General features: G+C 32.4%; 2 protein-coding genes across 2 annotated transcripts; both read left to right on the top strand.

Annotated features, from left to right (window-relative positions):
• Window positions 1,044-8,405, top strand: LOC105158532 (protein SPA1-RELATED 2). Its single transcript, XM_011075316.2, has 8 exons — window positions 1,044-1,196; window positions 2,119-3,655; window positions 4,381-4,538; window positions 5,133-5,958; window positions 6,407-6,553; window positions 6,966-7,283; window positions 7,379-7,438; window positions 7,717-8,405. The coding sequence occupies exons 2-8, from the start codon at window positions 2,162-2,164 to the stop codon at window positions 7,906-7,908; spliced, it is 3,195 nt and encodes a 1,064-aa protein (XP_011073618.1). The 5' UTR covers window positions 1,044-1,196; window positions 2,119-2,161; the 3' UTR covers window positions 7,909-8,405.
• On the top strand, window positions 9,430-10,078 carry LOC105158521. Its single transcript, XM_011075307.2, has one exon. The coding sequence runs from the start codon at window positions 9,620-9,622 to the stop codon at window positions 9,902-9,904; it is 285 nt and encodes a 94-aa protein (XP_011073609.1). The 5' UTR covers window positions 9,430-9,619; the 3' UTR covers window positions 9,905-10,078.

The raw sequence follows: 21,207 nt of genomic DNA, 5'->3' as shown, positions 1-21,207 counted from the left end.
AACAGGTAAGCATCTGTTTTTCGAAAAAAATCTTATATTAAAAAAAAAATCAGATTTGACGATATCAAATTAATCACAGCGTAAATATGATACTTTTATCATGTGATTGATTTTTTTTTTTTTTTTTGTGAAGTGGTAAATTTACATTAATTTACAATTTGATAAGCGGCGGGTGGAGTGAGAAAGAGGCGAGGGAAGGTTGAGTAGAGGAAGAGTCGCCACGTAAAATGGGCTGCAATTCCTCCAATTCGGATTGTGATGGACGTGGAGGTTTGATTGCCACTCTCGCCTCGCCTACTAATCTACTATTTCCAATTTTCCCCCAACTCTCCACTACTCCTCACCTCATCTCATCCATCCATTTTTCCACTTTACCCACAAAATCCTACGTATACCCTAACCAACTCAATAACTATATGTCATTGCCATACTTGCCATATTATTCCTCCTTTTTTTAATTAGAATTTTCTGACCATTTGTTTATTTTTTTAAATAATTTTAAGATTTGGTATTTCAGTTCAATGACGAAGGTAATTTTTGCAAATGAATATATGCATTTTGATATAAGAATGACGGGAAATGTGGAATATAAATAAAGAAATACTGTGGAAAGAATAGAATATATATTGTCCGTACTTTTCATATAATACTTGGCTGGTGATAAAGTTTAATTCAACAAGAATTGAAATATACATATGAACATATTATCGGCATATCTGTGCAGATTTGATAAAAAATTGGTGTTTCAAAATAGCGTATTATATAATAAATTGTGAAAATAAAAAAAAATTGGGGAGCCAACTTGAAATTTAATAGCCCTAGTTGTTGGGGTGGGGGGGGGGAAGATGGGTGACAAGTTGAAATTTAAAACTGTGCTAAAAATTAAAAAAGAATATTTGATGAGTGGGTATGATAACTGAGACAACCTTAATATGAGATTAAGGAATACTTCATAATTATAATAATAATAATAATAAATCACAGATCAGTGTGTGTGTGTGTTGTGTGCGCGCGCCGGAAGAGATATACACCACCCCCACCCCCCACCCATCCACCCACCCACCTCCTAAATCTTCTTTATACTATACTGCTTAGGGCTTTTTATTCCATGGCTCACAAATTTCCCCTTCCATATTCTTCTCTCTTCTTTACTGCTCATTTTCTTGCTCAATTCCTTCGTTTACGCCCGCGTTTTGGTACGCCTCTCTGAGTTTTACTTGGGATTTCTTGTTAATTTCGTGTTCTGTTTGCGTTTTGCAACTTGAATGTTTGAGTGTTTAGCTTTGCTCTGATTCCGAGTTTTTGAATGATTATGGGAATTAAAGTGGGATTTTTTTTTAATTTTTCCTGTCATTGTAATACCCGTAGCGGGTGTGGAAGAAAGTGGAATAGTGGGTTATCTAGGTATGGTGCATTTGCTTTATTTTAATTGAAGGTTGGGAATGAAGTCCGGGATTTTTAGATTTGTGCTTTCCTGTTGATATTTGTTTAGGTTTTTTAGTTTCTTTTGCTGTGGTTTGGCCTTCTGTTGGGGTTGCTTCTACATCTTCAGTTGCTCTCGTTCATATTGAGTATTGTACAGATACGATACCATGAGGAAACTGCTGGTATTAACTTTTACATCACTTCATCCGTGGGTCAAATTCCTACAGTTGGTTGATTTTGCATTAGCTATAGGCCATATGGGTGTGCATCAACTGTTTCTGATTTGAGGGTTTAGACACATGAGAAACTCTCTAGGTTCCTGTAATTTTCTTAACTCTTCTTGTGCTATTAGTGTCATCCCTGCCTTCTTGGTTTACTGAAAGTATAGTTTATTGTTGGTATTACAATTATATTGGTGCTATTGTTCGTGCGGTGCTTTTTGTTGTTATCATCTTTGTTGTCATCATTAGCATTTTTTGTTAACTACGGACCTTTGCTTGACGGGTTTAGAGTGCAGCATGTTTAGTTCTCTAGGTTGCTATAAGTTTCTTTAAGCTGTTGTTATTAGTAGAGTGGTCCATATTGTCTCTGTTGTTGATGATGTTGTCATCATCGTCATCATCATTTGCCTTAGCCTAAATTAAGTTTGAATGGATTTGTTTTCTATACTCATTGGGTGAGCTTCTTGTGCAGTGAAAATCAATTTATGTGATTAAATGAGAATATCTGAGACAGTATGGATGAAGCAATAGGTGATGAGGTTGTTGAACTTGTGGATGACAGACACATTAGAAATAAAGAGAATGAGTTCTCGTTGAAACCTGGCAGCTCCAGCATGCTGCAATCGAATGAAATGATTACACCTGGTGTTAATGATTATCCTGAGAACTCAAAGAATGGATATTCAGATATTTTGGAGGCAAAAGACCTAGACAGAATAGGTTCTTCTGAACATGCAAGTGCCAGTCCTCGCTGTATGAATGATGCTGGAGTCATGGTTGAGGAGTTGACTCTGAGAAATTATGATGGGGAAAGGTTGACTATAGTGGGTACTTCTAGTAATAGAGAACGAGTGCAAGCTAAGCGAAACCAGTGGCAGAATTTGTATCAGATAGCGGGTGTATCAGGAATCGGCAACCTTCATGGACCAGCCGGGTACAAAGGAAAAGGTCAGGCAACCTCAAGTGCCAGGGAGGACCGGAGCAAGAATTTATTTTCTGGCTTACTAGATCAAAATGACCCACCAACAAACTACAATCACAATGCTGTCATGGACAATTTATTAAGCAATGATGACAAAGGTGCTTCAGGTGATATCTTGTATTCTTCTGGAGGTATCCGGACAAAAATTCTATCTAAATCTGGGTTTTCAGAGTACTTCATTAAGAGTACGTTGAGAGGCAAAGGGGTAATACATAAAAGCCAAGCTTGCAGAGGATCTGATACTGAGTCTGGGGACCTGGATCATTCTAAGTCTGGCATTGGTGGTTCGACAAATTCTGCTGCACTAGGCTTGACTGCAAAGTCTGTTTCGCCTATTTCAGATGGTGTTTCTCATCCATGGAATACTGTTAGTACTGCTAATGGGATAACTTTAAGAGAATGGCTAGAAGCAGGGGGGAAGAGGGCAAATAGAGCTGAAAAGATGCTTATATTTAGACAGGTTCTGAATCTTGTTGACATTTCACATTCTCATGGAGTTTCCCTTCAGGACTTGAGGCCCTCCTGCTTCAAGTTGTTGAGATCATACCAGGTCATGTATCTAGGATCTTCTGTACGGTCAGGGTTAACACAAGATGTTACAGATCAAGATACTCACCAATCAAATTATAACCGATATGAAAAGAAGCCAATGTATCAAAGCATGCTTCACTTGGACAACCACGCTGGGAAGAAGCGGAAATTAGATGACAATATGACCTTTATCCAAAGGTGGCCCCAATTTCCATCAAGGTCTGGCATTAGATCTGCACCCATAAATGTTGTCAAGGTAGATGGTGCTGACTCTCTGGATCCTAGCAATGATGCAGGCTACGAGCACAATCCTAAAACAGAACTTAAGAACCAGAACAAGTTCTTTGGCCGTAATGTGCCTAACTCATCACAAACATCCCAGGCCTCTGTGAGTTGTATGCTGGAAGAGAAGTGGTATACCAGTCCTGAGCTGTTCAAGGAGAAGGGCTGTACCTTTGCGTCAAATATCTACTGCTTGGGGGTCCTTCTCTTTGAGGTTTGTGAATGACATGAGTCTAAGTGATTTTCTTCTGTGTCCTAAACTCTTAAGGAATATCCGCTGAATTAAAGCAAATGTTGATTGTGAGAACAAATGTATGATCATGATATGACATTTTATGGCATGAATTATTTTTCCATTAAGATGAGCCTGTCACTGTGTCTTTTGTACAATCTTCTGAAGATCCTAGTCCAGATACAGATGAGCTACAATAGAACTTTATAATTCTTGACAAACACTTAAACAAAGAATCTGCAGAGGATTATTAATGTTTCATTTGATGTGGATTCCATTAAACTCTAATATAACCTGTTTTGTTCATTTTTAAAATTACAAATCTTTTGTCCCTTTTTCTTTTTTTCTTCTACACCAAGTGCAATTGAAGATTTAGGAGATTGAGTTTTACTTTTGCCTTTCTTTTTTAAATGAAATTGTGCAGCTCTTCTAGAATTTGAAGATCTTAGTTTTGTCAGGAGATCAGTAACCTTGATATGTGACAGCCTGGTCTTGTAGCAACAGGGATATAGAAGAAAGTCTAGGAGAATTTTGTTGAGTATTCTAGTTCTATTTTCTTTTTTTAATTTAATAATTAGTTTTAACTTTTATGTGTGCAAATAACTGCTTGCTTACTAAAGTAAAAGCATTATTTTTCCCACTTTTTTTCAGTAGGTTATTTGACTGATAGTTTGTCTTTTTGAAACCAATATGGATGGTGCTTTCAGTTACTTGGCTCATTTGATTCTGGAAGATCTCTTGCTGCTGCAATGCTTGATTTACGTCATAGGATTCTTCCACCAAGTTTTCTTTCAGAGAATCCCAAGGAAGCTGGATTTTGCCTTTGGTTACTTCATCCTGAACCTTCATTACGCCCAAGCACCAGGTACTTTGAAGATTGATCATCAATGTTTTTGTGCTTCCCAGTGCCACCTTCTTTAGTCTTTTTGATTTCAAGTAAATTATATCATTGATATCATTGGGATCTAGATCTAGAGATGTATAGCAGTTCAACTTGGCTATGAAGTTTCACAACAGGACTGAAAATTTGTGTTTTCTCCATATACCTAAAGGAGTTCCTCTAGAAAACCCATGCTGAATGTTCAAATGAATACATTCGTATGAGGAACCATGACTAACTTGATTATGGTTTCTTGTATGTATTAGCTATAGGATAAGTTATCTCCAAAGCCTTTAATTACTTTCCAAGTTTCTTTATATTGGAACAAAGTTAAATACAAATTGACTTAATTTCCATTACCAATTCTGTAATGATGCTTGTATCGAAGAGATCTGCAAATAGATTGCCATGAGATGGTCGGAAAGTGAAGTTCTTGTTTCTGCAGCCTTTTGTGATCATTTGGATTGTTTGTAAATGAGATATCCACAAGTTCATTGCTCCTTTTTCTTTTGACTTGGTTGCTGTATTCTACAACATGAGTTTCAGCAAGTAACTGCTTTTCATTTCACTGAATAACAGTGAAATTCTGCAGTCTGAATTTATAAGTGAAGTTCAAGAATTATCTGGGTGTGAGTTGTTGCCATCTATAAATGAAGAGGATGAGGAATCAGAACTGTTGTTGTATTTCCTTACTTTACTAGATGAGCAAAAACAAAAGGATGCATCCAATCTAGTGGAACAAATCCAGTGCATAGAAGCTGATATTCAAGAGGTTGAGAAACGGAGAAAGAAGAAATCAATGGTTCTGTCTTCCTTGCCTCAGGAGTCTCTCACTGGAAGTGGAAGCAAGTCCGGCAGACGAAGTGCAAGTTTAGATATGTTTCCTAAGATGGCCCCTCTAAGTAATACAGAAACAAGGTTGATGAGTAGTATCGGGCAACTTGAAAATGCTTACTTTTCCATGAGATCCAACATTAAGCTTTCAGACAGTGATTTTGACACTCAGAGGGATGGAGAACTGTTGAGAAGCCGTGAAAACTGGTCCACCATGGGAATGGAGGACAAGTCCAATTCGGCTGATCGTTTAGGGGGCTTCTTTGATGGTTTGTGCAAATATGCTCGATACAGCAAATTCAAAGTACGAGGAATTTTACGGAATGGAGAATTCAGCAATTCCGGAAATGTCATATGCTCTTTGAGTTTTGACAGGGATGAAGACTATTTAGCTGCAGGAGGCGTGTCAAAGAAGATAAAAATTTTCGAATTTCAAGCTCTCTTTAATGACTCTGTTGACATTCATTATCCAGTCGTTGAGATGTCAAATAAATCAAAGCTAAGTTGCATTTGCTGGAATAGCTACATCAGAAATTACCTAGCATCGACGGATTATGATGGCATAGTCAAGGTCCGTGTTCTTTGCTCATTTTCTACCATTCCATTAGATAGATTGGTGTCACTGCTCTGATTTATTCCAAGATGTCAACTCTAGTTCTGTTTGTTCAATGTCTTGGAGTAAGAATGAGCAGAGCACGCAAGAGAGACTCAGAATTTTGCATTCTCATTGCCCAGAAGATAGTGGGAGTGTGGAATGATGATGATGATGATGATATATATATATATAGAGAGAGAGAGAGAGTTTAGTTTCACTGTATTATCTATTACGGTACTTATTAAGTTATTCGGTATCCTTCTAATACCTACACTTTAACTATAAATCTCCTTTTCCTTCACAACACAGGACCTGTAATTATCCTTCCTGGTGTTATCTCCTGTTACGGTGACCTCTAATGTTTTTATTGGTATTTAATTCTTTATCTCTGAGTTGCTGACATAAGATACCTGAATGGTTGTAGTTATGGGATGCAGCAACTGGTCAAGAGTTTTGTCATTTCATTGAGCATAGTGAGAGGGCTTGGTCTGTTGATTTCTCTCGTGTTGATCCGATGAAAATAGCCAGTGGCAGTGATGATCGTTTGGTGAAGCTTTGGAACATCAATGAAGTATGCTTTTCCTTTTTTTGGTTTTGTTGTGTATCTTATGCTTCTAGACTTATGGAAATTGGAGATAAAATACTCTCTCTCCGGTTATCACAATTTAATGTTTCCACATAAATAAATGTTAGATTGTAACTTGCATTTACTAAAAATCACTGGCATTCAACTAATTCCTTTATGCTGCTGTATGATCTGCGTATAACCACAGTTAACAGCTCTAGTAGAGCATAACATATGGAAATTTTGTTTGTTGATTCCCTCCTACCTAAGTCAGCTTTGGTTTTAGTTCTTGCACTTGGCCTATCAGGCTTGATACCTAGCCTGCTTTGTCCAAATCGGTTATTGGCTTTTAGCACACTTCATATTTTTGGTGTAATTGCTGTATGGCTATACAACTGACTTTTGTTCTTTGGTGCAGAAAAACAGTTTATGCACGATCAGGAACAATGCAAATGTTTGCTGTGTACAGTTCTCAGCCCACTCCACTCATTTGTTGTCTTTTAGCTCTGCTGATTATAAGACCTACTGCTATGATCTTCGCAATGTTTCAACACCTTGGTGCATATTAGCTGGCCATGAGAAAGCTGTTAGCTACTCGAAATTCTTGGATGCGGAAACTCTTGTTTCTGCATCTACTGACAACACACTGAAAGTTTGGGATCTAAAGAAGACAAGTTCCAATTGTTTATCAAGAGATGCTTGTATCTTAACTCTTAGAGGGCATACAAATGAGAAGGTTAGTTGGTAGCTGTGCGTAACAAGGAGTAGTTTTCTTCATCTAGTACAGATTGGGAGATTTTTTTGCCTAACTTTGCACTCCTGCTCTTGCAGAACTTTGTTGGCTTATCAGTTGCTGATGGGTATATAACATGTGGTTCAGAGACAAACGAGGTGATCCGCACTTCTAACCACTTCTTTCATATTTTTGACATGAAAACAAGTGGCCTCTTTTCATATTGTCCGAGGTTTTTCTTGTTTCTTATTGAGAAGATATATGTTGGAAGACCAAAGATGGTCTCAAAATAAACTTCAAAACATATAGCATTGACATGGTTGTATATGTGCTACTTGTGTTTGTATTTTTTAATTTCTTGGAGCTCTTCTTTATCAGTTTTAGCTGCTGCCCGTCAATCTCAAGTTTTTGCATTTTTCTACATGTTTGTGTATAGGTATTTGCCTATTACAAGTCTTTGCCCATGCCAATTACTACCCACAAATTTGGCTCCATCGATCCCATAACTGGTAAGGAGACTGAAGACGACAATGGACAGTTTGTTTCAAGTGTTTGCTGGAGACAGAAATCAAACATGGTGGTTGCTGCCAATTCATCCGGGTGTATCAAACTTCTGCAGATGGTTTAGTAACATTCTTTATCCTATTACCAGCTGTGCCATAATTTTCGTAACTTGCACGTCGGTGAAGCATCATAGATGTCTTATGTTGGCTCATTTTATCACCTCCATGGTACACGAAATTTCAAGTTTCAGTTTCTGAAGAAGGTGGGATTTCTATTATTTCCATGTCTCAATATATTCCTTTCAGCCCAAAATAATAGGCCTTAAGTTGAATCCTTATTAGAGATGAGAAACATTCTCATGTCACGAAGTTGCTAGAGACCAAACAGATTTTATTAGGCAACCAGTTGAGTGCTCTCCTCTGCAAATGGAAATTTTATTTGTTCATATTATAGGACTGTAAGTAGGACATTTGTGTGGGTGAGGTAGTCTGTTAGCCACATTCATTGTATATCCATGTGTAGAACAAGTGTACAAGGTTAGCCCAAACCATACCAGATTGCCATTAGTTGCTGTATTTGTACTCCTATTCTTATTCCATGCATGAAAGTGGAAAGAAAATCTTCTTATTCCATGCATGAAAGTAGAAAAAAAATCGAGAAAAAAAAAAAAAAAAAAGAGTTGATTCATCGTACTCTTGGTTTCATTCTTGCTGAATATTTAGTTCTTCATATGCATTTTGTGAATAAAGATGCTAAATATAACAAATATGTTTATGAATGGGTGGTGCTAATGTTGTATGATTGAAGAAGGTAGTTTTGTTTGATACGTTGCTAGTTATTACAAAATGAAAACATATAATGGCTAATTCAGACACATCATTGTCGTCTACATCATTCCTTTTCTCATTACAATAATGCATTGCATCTATTCTTTCTCGCTAGTCCGCCGTCCCTACTGTTTTTTTTCTGGTAAAGACTACAACACAAGGAATGAATAAAATAGAAAAAACTATAAATATAATATATATATATATATAGTATATGTATCAATGATTAATTATTGTTTAGCAACTAATAATTATCTTTTGACTACTAATTATATTAGATTTTTTTTTAAAATTATAAAATCTCCCGTATATGTTTCTATATTTATATATGGTATTCCCTTCTATTTGGGTTCTGTCATAAAATATAAGGGTCAATTGTACCTAAATTTTTCTCTAAAAATATGAAATTATACTTTCTCTTGAAATTTTTTTTTAAATTTTACTTAAACCCCTTTTGAAAGTTTTTCTGTAATAAATAGTTATTGATCATGACCACATAACATTTGTTACAAGTGTTGTGTTTGCATGTCTAAAATATTTGAACATGACTAGGAGTCATGACAAATATTTCTACTATGATGTATGAGATAAGTTTTTATTTTGATTTTATTTAATTATGGTTAATAATAATCATTTATTACGATTTTTAGCCCATAACCTTCTAGTATTGACTACAAAACGATTATATTCCTATATTTATTTTTATTTTTAAGTAAGGATAATTTAGTCATTTTAATTACATATAATTCATATCAACCCCATCATATTATTTCCAACAATCATACATGCTATAATTAATTCTCAAAGTTTCCAATTAAGAAAAAATACGTATATATACATATGTGTGTATATATATAGAAGGAAAGGAAATTTGTAGAATATTCCAAGTTATTAATTAATTAAACAATATAGCTAGTAGGTACCCCAGCTATAAATAGGCAAGAATTGGAGGTAGATCATCATATATAATTAACATATATACACAGCACTCCACTCAGAGAAGAAACTATGAGCACCGGAGCAGCTGCTTCTGCAGCATGCGCCACCGTGAACGGCGGCGTGAGGCCGAACGGCCACCAGCAGCAGCAGCTAGTCAGCAGTGTGATGAACACAAAGGGTTGTGGTTTTCAGATGCCTCTTCACTACCCAAGGTACAAGAAGTCCGACTACGAGAAGATGCCGGAGTGGCAGCTGGACTGCCTGCTGAAAGAGTACGGCCTGCCCGTCGCCGGAGATGTTCATCAGAAGAGAAAGTTCGCCATGGGAGCCTTTCTTTGGCCCGACCAGCTCTAGACTAGCTACATACATCGTATATATATATATATATATATATATATTTATATATAGATAATTAATAGTTAATGTTATTAATTAAAAACTAATAGAATTATTTAATATTTTACTATATATTTTATGTTTGTAACTCGAGTTATTTATATTCCTATGTAAAAACTAAAATTACTCTAATTAATTTTGTTGCAGTAATATGATTGTCATTTAATTTGAATTTTACTCGTACGATGTATAATTATTTGTATTTAAAACTGAATATTTATTATTCCGTGAATCAGTGGTACATACATACGGTAACCTAGCTACGGTATAATCAACGCGTATTTTTGTTAATGTAAAGCATAAACCGCGAGAGAGCCTAATATATATATATATATTAGTCGTTGTGGCATGCACCTTTTTTCTACATACATATAATAAATAACTTTTTACACTTTAAAATATATTATAAATAAGAGTAAATATATAAACCAATATATTGCATTGATAAAAAGGAAAAAAGAAAAATATATTTTTATTAATTAATATAAATTTTGAAAAGTTGAATAAGTTAGTTATGTTACCATGAAGGGTATTTTTGACTTCACAAAAAAATGGTGCAACAATGTCGCTAACGATTGTGAGTGGGACTTTTCCTTTTGTATTAATAGTAATATATATACGCATTATTATCTGTATAATGTTATATTAATGATCAATTACAATTATATAGTAAGAAAAAAATAGGAAACTATAAGCGATATCAAATTGTTTATGAAGAAATTATAAAAATTTTAAGCACTTTTACCAGATTAAACTTTTCATATTGAACTTATTAATTACAACGCTCAATATGCAAGATATTAATAGATCTAAATCAACAAACAACTTAAAGCAAATAAAGAAACAAGACATACCAACACCTTCAAAACAAACAAATAAACAACGTACCACTGTCAAAAATTAACTAAATACCTACATTCATAGGATATAGCACTGTTGTACTAAATTGGCGTATCCCTTGACCTGTCGAGGGAGACGCCTGATGAGGAGCACTGTTGTACTATATTTTTTTCTTTTCAATAAAAATTACATTTATCGAAAAAAAAGGATATAACAAATATTACAAGTCGTTATATAAATTCAATACTACTTAAAATGTGACAGTTTAAGTGGAACGAACTGTACTTTTTTTAAAAAAAATAGATTCAAATACGAATTTACTTGCACTACTAATCTTATAAGTACTTCGACTATTGTAAGTGGTTCTATCCACTTTGCATTTTGATGGGACTATGATAGTGGCTTCATCTTTTAAGTAATAATTATATCCAAATCAAATCGAACATTTTAAAATATACTAGAAGAAATATGAATTTTTGCTACACTTAATTATTATAAGCAAAAGAAAAAAATTACGATGAATACAAATTAACCACGACTCCGCATCGATCATCTATCATTGTTTCTGTAAGTGAAGCCAAAATACTAGTTATATATGACTAAAAATCATGTTAAATATTGATCAACATTGGTGAAAGTTTAAATTTTTTGTATTGATTTTATTTATTCGTAATGAATAGTTAAAACAATGATGGCGTAATCATATTAAAAGAAACATTATAAAATCCATCAAAATCATGTTGTACAATATTTTCAAACACGAAATTAATGTAGTAAGAGTGTCACCACATGTATTGGTTATTACATGCAGACATTGAATTCCCTCATTTATTACAACATTCATTAAATTGTGTGCCTTCCTATGCAGGCAATCTTTTTGGATCAGAAATATTTTGGACTAATTTCATTTGGCGGCTATTATTTGATTTTTCTATAATTCAGGCCCACTTCTTCTCACTCAAAATTACTTCTTAGGTACGTACGTGGTGGAGTTGAGTATAAAGAAATTATTATGTAAGTAAATTAAAATACTTTATATTTTTAATATTTTAGTTTGATCATGTCAACTGAAAATTTGTCACTAACAACGCTTTATAAGTTCCACAATACTATTTTACTAAATAATTCAAAAGTTTATTGTTAAAGTAAACGATCTAAAACATTGTAGGTTTTCAAGAGATTTTATGATGATATACGAGGGTGTAAAATTTTATTACGTCTTTACTTGTTATGTATTCAACTTTTCAGAATTTTAATATTAGTACATATGTATATCCGTAATTTATTTTTTAAAAAGAATAGAAACTCAATATTTTGGACATTTAAGTTAGAGCGATGAACTATTATTAATTAAAATTAATTAATTATAATTACAATTATTCATATCCTGCTCAACAATACCTATTATGATAGAAGAAAACAACTCTTATTATGCAGTAGATAAAATCCCATGTATATAGTGAGGTTCGAACCCATAACCTCTAAAATTATAAAACCTCAGTTTCACCAATTATACTAGACCTCATTAACACTCATTAAGCTTCATTAATTATAATTAAATTTGTTAATTATCAGAATACTCCACTTTTTAAGTACCCCAAAACCCCTCTCCCAACTGACGTCCCCTCTCCAAACTGACGTCTAACCAAAAACTTGTAACTCTACCAGTGTACAAATGTTGTCGATTTGTCATAAAATGGTACCTTTGTCTGCAAAATGATATAAGTTAGTTATACAACAAATATATCGGTCTAGCTCTGGCCATGCTGTGCAATTCATATGTAGACATAAGATCAATGCATATTCGATGTACCAAACTAAGGCCAAATTTGCAAATATAAAAAATAAACATCAATCTGCTCATTGTTGAAAATAAGTTGAAAAAGTTTTACAACATTTGCTTTTAAAATGCTTAAATTAAATTTATCTATAAATAAGTAATTTTCTACCAACTTTTACAACTTTTTGGTATGATAATGTTGTAAATATTAAATGGTTTCTCAACACATTCTAACTTTCGATTTTTTTCCAATTTTAATTCAAATACAACTAACTTTAATAGTATTTAACTCACAACTTTTTTTTTACAACCATAAAAGTAAAAAACTATTACAAACACCCTTTAATGACACAATAAATGTACCACTATTACAGAGTGAGTGGTTCAATTAGAATAAATGTGAAGATCTATTTTAAATAAGCATTTTTTATGAGTTACAGGGACTAACTCATTTATTTAGATTGTGACCTTATTCCTATTGGGGGGTGGGGGGACACAAAATTAAAGCTTCATTTCCTTAAAAAAGTAATTTACCTATTAATTGAAGCACTAATGTGACACCGTTAATTCATTTTTTGAAATTAGTATTTCGAAAATAATATAGTTCATATATATATATGTATTTTCGACTTTCATATCAGATATCAAATCATGATGAGACGGACAGTGTATTTGATTGTAATTTTCTTAAATTACTTTACTCTGATGTATTCTTACTCGTCCGGACTGCTTAGTGAGCAAGGTTTTAAAGGCTAAGTATTTCCCTCATAATCATATTCTTGAAGCTCGGGTGGGAACACGTCCTTCTTACACGTGGAGGAGTATTATTGCAACAATAGAACTTCTGAAATTGGAATGTAGGTGGAGAATTGGGACAGGTCACTTGGTGGATGTTTGAAAGGACCTATGGATCCCTTGTACATCTTCTTTTAGAATTATTACTCCGAATGTACATAATTTGCAGAACTTGTGTGTCAGTGACCTTATTTCGCCTGTGATTAGGGAGTGGGATGTGGAGACTTTTAATGCTCTTTTGTGGCCCGTTGATAGAGACGCTATTTTACAGATTCCCCTTATCCTCTCAGGAGATTCGAGTTTACTTATACGGCATTATTCAAACAACGGTCTCTTCTCGGTATGCAGTGGGTATCACCTGGCAGTTTCTTTTGCTTCCACTGCAAACAAGTGATAGGCGATGCAGTTCCAGAAAGTTTTGGAAGTCAATTTGGCAAACGAAAGTTCCAAACAAAGTTAAGGTGTTCACATGGCGAACGATTCACAATGCCCTCCCAACTGCAGCCAATCTCAAAAGGAAACTGCCGCATGAGGAGATTGTTTGCCCTTTTTGTATAGACACGAATGAAACAATCATCCACACACTTTGCGGTGTTGCTTTACCAGACAAGTTTGGGCATTATCGAACTTCCTTTAGCATTCTTTGAGTGATCATGTTTCTTCTGTTGAAGAATGATTTCTAACGTTTTGGATAAGCTGTCATCGGGATATTTCTATTGTGCTCTCATGAATTGTTGGACGTTGTTGTGGTCTCAAAACTTAAAATTATTGAACAAGGGGTTTCTATTCCCACAGCAAATTGTGGATTTTGCTAGGAGTTATCTCAATGCCTTTGTGGTGCAGAACTTTGGTCAATTCTCTCCCCGCAAGCTCATCATTACTTTTGGCAGGCTCCACAGGAAGATTATATCAAAATTAATTTTGATGGTGCACTCCTTAAAGGGGGAAAGTTTTTGGGTCTCGGAGTGGTGGCATGAAACTCACTGGGTATTTGGTAGGCATGGTGCTCACTCCGCGTTGATGGAAGAGGTCCAACACTTTTAGCAGAAACATTAGCAGCAAGAGAGGCAACTCGTTTAGTTTGTCGAAAGTCCTAGCAAAAGGTGACAATCAAAGGGGACTGCGCTTCAGTTCTTTCCATGATCTTTCGTGCTTCTCAAGACCGTTCTATTTTTCGTCCTTTGATCTTTGACATTGTGTCATTCACAGCTCATTTGAAATCTGTTTCTTTTTCTTTTGTGTTTTGATTGAGTAACTCTGTTGCACATCAATTGGTCCGACTTGGTCTTAACCTTAAAGGGGACTCTTCTAATGTATCTCCCAGGGTGAACTCTCTGTTGACTGACGCTCTTGTCAACTAATACATACGTGATTTAACTCTAAAAACAAATTACGTCACTCTACGTGGAGGAAAGAATTGCAATTTTCATCCTAAATTATAGAATAATTTGCAATTTTAGCTTATATATTTTATAATAGTCAATATTAACCACACAATTTAGAAAAATATTGCAAAATTAGTTTCACGTAAAAAATTTGCAATGTCTGGAACTAATTTTGCAATCTTTTTCTGAAATGTGGGACTAACTTTACAATATTTTTTAAAGTATGGGACTAATATCGCAATGGTATGACCAATTTTGCAATAGTTTTCTAAGGTGTGTGACCAATGTTGTCTATTCTAAAAAGTAAAGGACTAATATTAGAAACTATCCTTTATTTTGGAATCGAAATTGTAATTTACGAAAATATAATTGGGCTTTAGTTTGGGCCTCTAAGATTTGGGCTGAAAAAGGAGGAAACCCAAGTTTCGAGAAATAGACCCCAAACCAATTTTCTTTCTTTCTTTCTTTCTTTTTTTTTTTCTTGCCCTTGTTGTTATACTTCACTAGTTATCATTACATGCGATTTTCACTAACATATAAAAAGAATCATGGTGTAAGATGATGAGAAAAAAAATAAATTATTAATTATAAATTGTAATAAATATAAAAAAATATGGTGAGAAAGAGAAATGTGGAGTAGTGGGTGGTTAAGAGAAAAAATAAAATAATTATGAATTTATTAAAAATATCAAAATTATTAATTTAACTAAATATTTTTTAAAAGAAAAAAATAAAATAAAGAATAAATTTAAATATTTAAAAATTAATTCGAAAAAAGATTTTTCTTTATAATAGTATAGATATCACTTAAATCATTTAGGTATATTTTCTTTATAATTTTAGAGTCTTTTGCTTTGAACGGATAGTTTCATGTCCCACCTTACCAAATATTGATGAAATTTTAACTACATAAAAAATTAAAGGAGCTTTACATTTATTTATTTATTTATGAAAGAAAATGGAGCACTATGAATGTCTTGTTTAAATTTTAGTTATGTTATTTTATTTTCTTGAAAAATATATATTTGCTATAAAATGGTCAAAAAGAGAAATTTTGTTTTTACATTTTTTTTGTTATAGTCAGCAATACGTACAAAACCTATTTATATTAGCTATTGAAGTAGACCCGATGTGTGTGTATAATTTATATTTTTTATTAATTTAATTAATTATATAAAAGAGAAAAAAATAATAAAAATGACTAATATAATCAATATTTTCTTAAACAAACTTTTATTATTATTGAGTATCATTAAAGATAATTTTTATCTTGAAATTTCTTTGAAGATCTTTTGACGATTCTGATGATGCTGTTGGATTTCGATGTTCATCGATCTTATAAATAAAAAATAATTATTTTAATTAACGCCCTCGAACGTAATAAAATAATTTAAATAAACTACTAAATAACGTTATATTGATAACTTCATTAATATTATTAAATTGAATGAAGAAAAACGTGTAAAATATAATTTGATACTATTAATGATGATTCATTGAATTCTTAGGTGTTTAACAATTCTGATCATAAGAAAAACATTAATGATATTTTAAATTTTGGACCTTAATTTAGGCACACACAAAGTGTGCAACGATTGATATCTCAAAATAGTCATAACCCAATAAGCTGATGCCACGTGGGAGGATCTGCACCGGAGTGTGGCCCCATAACTAGCCGAATCCACACCGTGCGATGCATATGGAAAACCAATAGTCTGCAAGGAGCTGAGACGCGCGTGGTCGCACGTCTTCCTTTCACCGGTAACCGGTTCTCAAGGGAGTGTTTATGTTAGTTTTGAAAAAGTTTTATTTTTTTTAATGGCTTCAAAAATATATTTTTAAGGTGTTTGGATTTAATTTTTATTTCTGAAATTATTAAGAAAAGTATTTTTAAATCAAAAGATAAAAACACTCTTGGGGTGTTTATAGTATTTTTAGTGTATAAATTCAACTTCATTTTATTATTATTTTATCATTATTATAATAATTTTAATTTAATTTTTATCGATTTTAACTTTTTTTAAAAGCTGCATATATAAAGTTGATATTAAAATTTTTAAATAATTTAAATAATTTAAAAATCACCAAATTTACACTTTCACATATTAAATATTTTAGATATTATATATTTTAGGCAAAATATCACTTTTGGTCCCACTAGATAGGGTTCTTCTCACTTGCAGCCCCACGCTTTACATGTTCAACACCTTTAGTCCCAAAATTCTATTTTTTTAACAGAAATAATCCTATTCCATTAACAACTAACAGAAACGGCATGTGAGTTGTCACGTGCCGTTAGTCAACTGGCAACTGGCGAAAAATACAAAAATCAGGCTTGTGTTTAGTTTTTGGAGGGAAAAAAAGGCGCCAAAAAAATATATTTTTGCTATTTATATATGTAAATAACCCACAAATACCACACAATATTTTCATCACTTAATCTTGAGAGCAATAGGCCAAAAGATGTCACAAATATCTCAAAATATTTCAAATATTGAATGCTATTGTAATGATGAATTATGTGTAAAAGGATGTTCTTAATGTTACTAAATGACCTTTTAGTAATGGTGAATTATGTGTAAAAGGACTAATGGATATGCCCTTTTTGCAAGTAATTATAGTTTATGTTGTATTTAAATGTGTAAGCATAAATCTTGAAAGCAATAAAAACAGAAACTAAAATTGCACAAAAGCACTAAATTACAAGAAAACAGAAAATATACTGAAATCCACTGATTTTTATCATTAATGAAATGTGTTGTAAAGTGCAACTTTGCATGCTTAAAATTTGCCAAATACTACCACTTTACAAGCTCAAAATGTGCCAAAATATCCCCCAAAAGTCTTACAATACCTTGCAACATTTTGTTCCTTAAAACATCACACAATATTGGAAGTATTTTGAGATGTTTGTGCCATCTTTTAGCCTATTGCTCTCAAGATTAAGTGATGAAAAAAAGATAAAAATATTGTGTGATTTTTGTGGGTTATTTACATATATAAATAGCAAAAAAATATTTTTTTGGCGCCTTTTTTTCACTCCAAAACTTGAATACAAGCATGGTCTTCTGTTTTTTTCTCTAGCTTCCAGTTGACTAACGGCACGTGACTTGTCACATGCCGTTTCCATTAGTTGTTAACGGAATAGGACCATTTCTATTAAAAAATAGAGTTTGGGGACTAAAGGTGTTGAACACTTGAAGCGTGAGACTGCAAGTGAGAAGGGCCTTATCTAGTGGGACCAAAAGTGATATTTTGCCCCAGTTGACTAACGGCACGTGACTTATCACGTGCCGTTTCCGTTAGTGTTAACGGAATAATACCATTTCTATTAAAAAAATAGAGTTTTGGGACTAAATATGTTCACGTAAAGCGTGGGACTGCAAGTGAGAAGGGCCCTATCTAGTGGGACCAAAAGTGATATTTTGCCTATATTTTATTTGATATATTATCTAATTATCTTATTCGTACATTAAAAGAAATGGATATGATTAATTCATAAGAAAATATTTTTTTGCGATCACGTAATTTTAATTATTTGTGTGAATTTAATAATTGTATTATTTAGTGGGAGTATTAGTAAATTAAATATTCATTTTCCTATAAATATTTTTTAAGAATAAATATAAGATATACTAATCGAAATAAAATTTATTATTTTTTGTGAAAAAATAATTATTATTGACAAACAACAAGTGCAAATATAAATAAAAATAATATCTTTCTAATAAATGGGTTGAGGACAAAATGGTCTTCAGTCATAAGTTTATTTTAGAGGTAATTTTTATCAAATACTATCTAATTTAACTTTTATTTTTTTATTTTTTTTACAAAGACTGTCCACTTTTAATTCTGCTTTTATTTTTATATTTTATTTTTTTTACAAAAATCACTTTTATAAAAATAAAAGATTTCGCAAACACTCCCTTTGGCAAAGATGAGATTAAAGATATATTTTCTTACGAAATATATTGATTTTATATAGTTTTTAAGATGTTCTATAAAAATGGGTAACATTAATTTTTTTAAAGAGTTTATACGATTTAGAATATCTTATTCTGAGATGTTATAAATTTATAATATTTTTAAAAAAATTTATAAGCTTAATCAAATACTTAAAATAGAAGGTTGACAGTCAAGGTGTACAGTGGGTTGGATTGGTCTAGGACCAGTACGGATCAGCTTGAAAAAGTCCGATCCAAGATCGGCTCACTACTTTTCCTGGCCGATTTTGGGGCGATCATGGACCTCTAAGTGGACTCAATTAGATCTGTTTTTAAATTCAGGTCCACTCCATGAACCGACCTGATTGAGGCTCGGACCAGACCCACATCAAGTCCGGATATGCTTGTTTTATTATTATTTTTAAATAATATTGGGGTCTTCTTATAAATAATTATTCAAATTTATAACTATTTTATAAAATAAATAAACAATAAATTAAATCACACAAAAGTTTATAGATAGAAAAATAATAGTTAAGAATATATAATGACCTTAATAAATAATTTGATTAACAAACTTACAATAATAAACTTAGATGATAATAAATTCAAAAAGAATTTAAGATAAATTTGAAAAAAAATAAGAAAAGAGTATTAATGAATTAAAGTCTAAAAAATTTAGAAGTAGAACAATAAAGACAAAAGTTTCTAGAATTTCAAAAGTATAAAAAAACTATTAGAATAGTCAATTAGAAGAATAAAATAAAAATTATATGACATGCATTATTTAAAAAAAAAAAAAAAAACCCAACAAACCTGGCCCAAACCCGACTCAGGAGCAAATGGTCCTAGGCGACTGGGGTGGCTTGGTACCAGGTATTGATTCCTGAAACCGACCCTGGGCGGAACTAGCCCATTATTTTATTGGTTCAATTCGATCAAGGATTGAGTTAGCTCATCTCGATTCATTGTGCATCTTGAGTTGACAGTGTAACTCTAATTTATATAGGTTTTTCATATCTTAATTTTGAAGAATTTATTATGATCTAAACAAATAGAATATTTGTGCGATAAAAAAGAATTGGCAACTGTAACATTCTTAAAAAATAGAGAAGAATTTGGTCTATATTATTCTTAATATTTTTATTCTAGAAAATTCAATCATTATGCACTCGGACTTGCTCTGTTGCCATTCCTATTTAATATTGTCGGTATAATACATATTTATTCTTCTTTTCTTATTTCGGACAAACTTTTCTTTTTTGTGGATAATTACTCTCCCCACCCTTGAGGTTTGGTATAATTACACGTAGATTATCTGTGGTTTTGAAAATTAAATCTAGCACTCATGAGGTTTGTTTTCATCTAACAAATAAGTCTTTCGTTAGTCAAAATTCACTGAATTTGCTGATATTAATAAAAACCCCTCACATGTCTTCACATTAATGTATGTGAGGAGGTATATTTTCACCATTATAAAGGTAGTTTTATCAAAAAATAAATTATTTGACTTGCAATAAGTTAATAAGTCAATTGAGAGTAAATATCAATTTTCATTCTTTTTTTTTTGTTAATATCAATAAATTCAATTAATTTTGGCTAAATGAGCGACTTATTTGCTAGAAGGAAGTAAACCTCAGGAGTGCTAAATGTAATTTTTAAACACAAAAAATTTATGTGTAATTACACCAAACTTTAGGAGAGATGAGTGTAACTATCCTTTTTTTTTTTTTTTTTCATCTGTTGGAACCTCAATATATTTTTCATTTATTACATGAAAACTTTTATTGACAAAATTGGTTGAAAACAAAACTAAGTTAAATTCATTTTGACCTCCTGTGATATGAAAAAATATCAAAAAACTCCATATGAAAATTTAAATATAAAAAATTACTTTTATGCTATGTACATTGACACGTGCTGCCCCTAACCAATTAGGGCCTATTTGTTTAGGCACAATGACTAAAATACCCTGCTGGTCAACTTCGGTCTATTAAAATATATTTATAATAAATAAAATTAAAATTTTATATAGAAAGAAAAAATTTTAGTCCGTTAATATTAATTTTAGTTCAATAATTATACCCATTTTTTATAAGTCCATTAAGTTTTAAAATTACTGAAATTTAGTCCTCAATGTCCAAAGTTTTATTTTTTGATAGAAAAAATGATATGGCATGGCAGTTAGATATTTTTTAAAATGTAATTAATACTTTATTTTTATAAGATTTTTTAAATTTTTTTCATATTACAAAAAATGTAATTGATATTTTATTGTTTATGAAAGATTTTTTGACATTTTCAATATCATATAGAGTCCTTGTATTTTTTCCAAACAAAATTATGATTGATTTGATGTCTTAGAGGGAGCACCGGCTGTCTCGGTGTCGAATCAAGAAAGGGAAAAGCTGCAGAAAAAACATGCTTTGCATTTTCTTCCCCCACCACCCATCGTACAAACTAGACTTGCAATTTGGTGGTGCATAATTCCCTCTCTCTCTCTCTCTCTCTCTCTCT

This window comes from Sesamum indicum, linkage group LG1, assembly GCF_000512975.1.
Source record: "Sesamum indicum cultivar Zhongzhi No. 13 linkage group LG1, S_indicum_v1.0, whole genome shotgun sequence".
Classification (NCBI taxonomy): domain Eukaryota; kingdom Viridiplantae; phylum Streptophyta; class Magnoliopsida; order Lamiales; family Pedaliaceae; genus Sesamum; species Sesamum indicum.
Note: the sequence above shows the minus strand (reverse complement) of the source record. Positions and strands in the feature narration are given on the sequence as shown.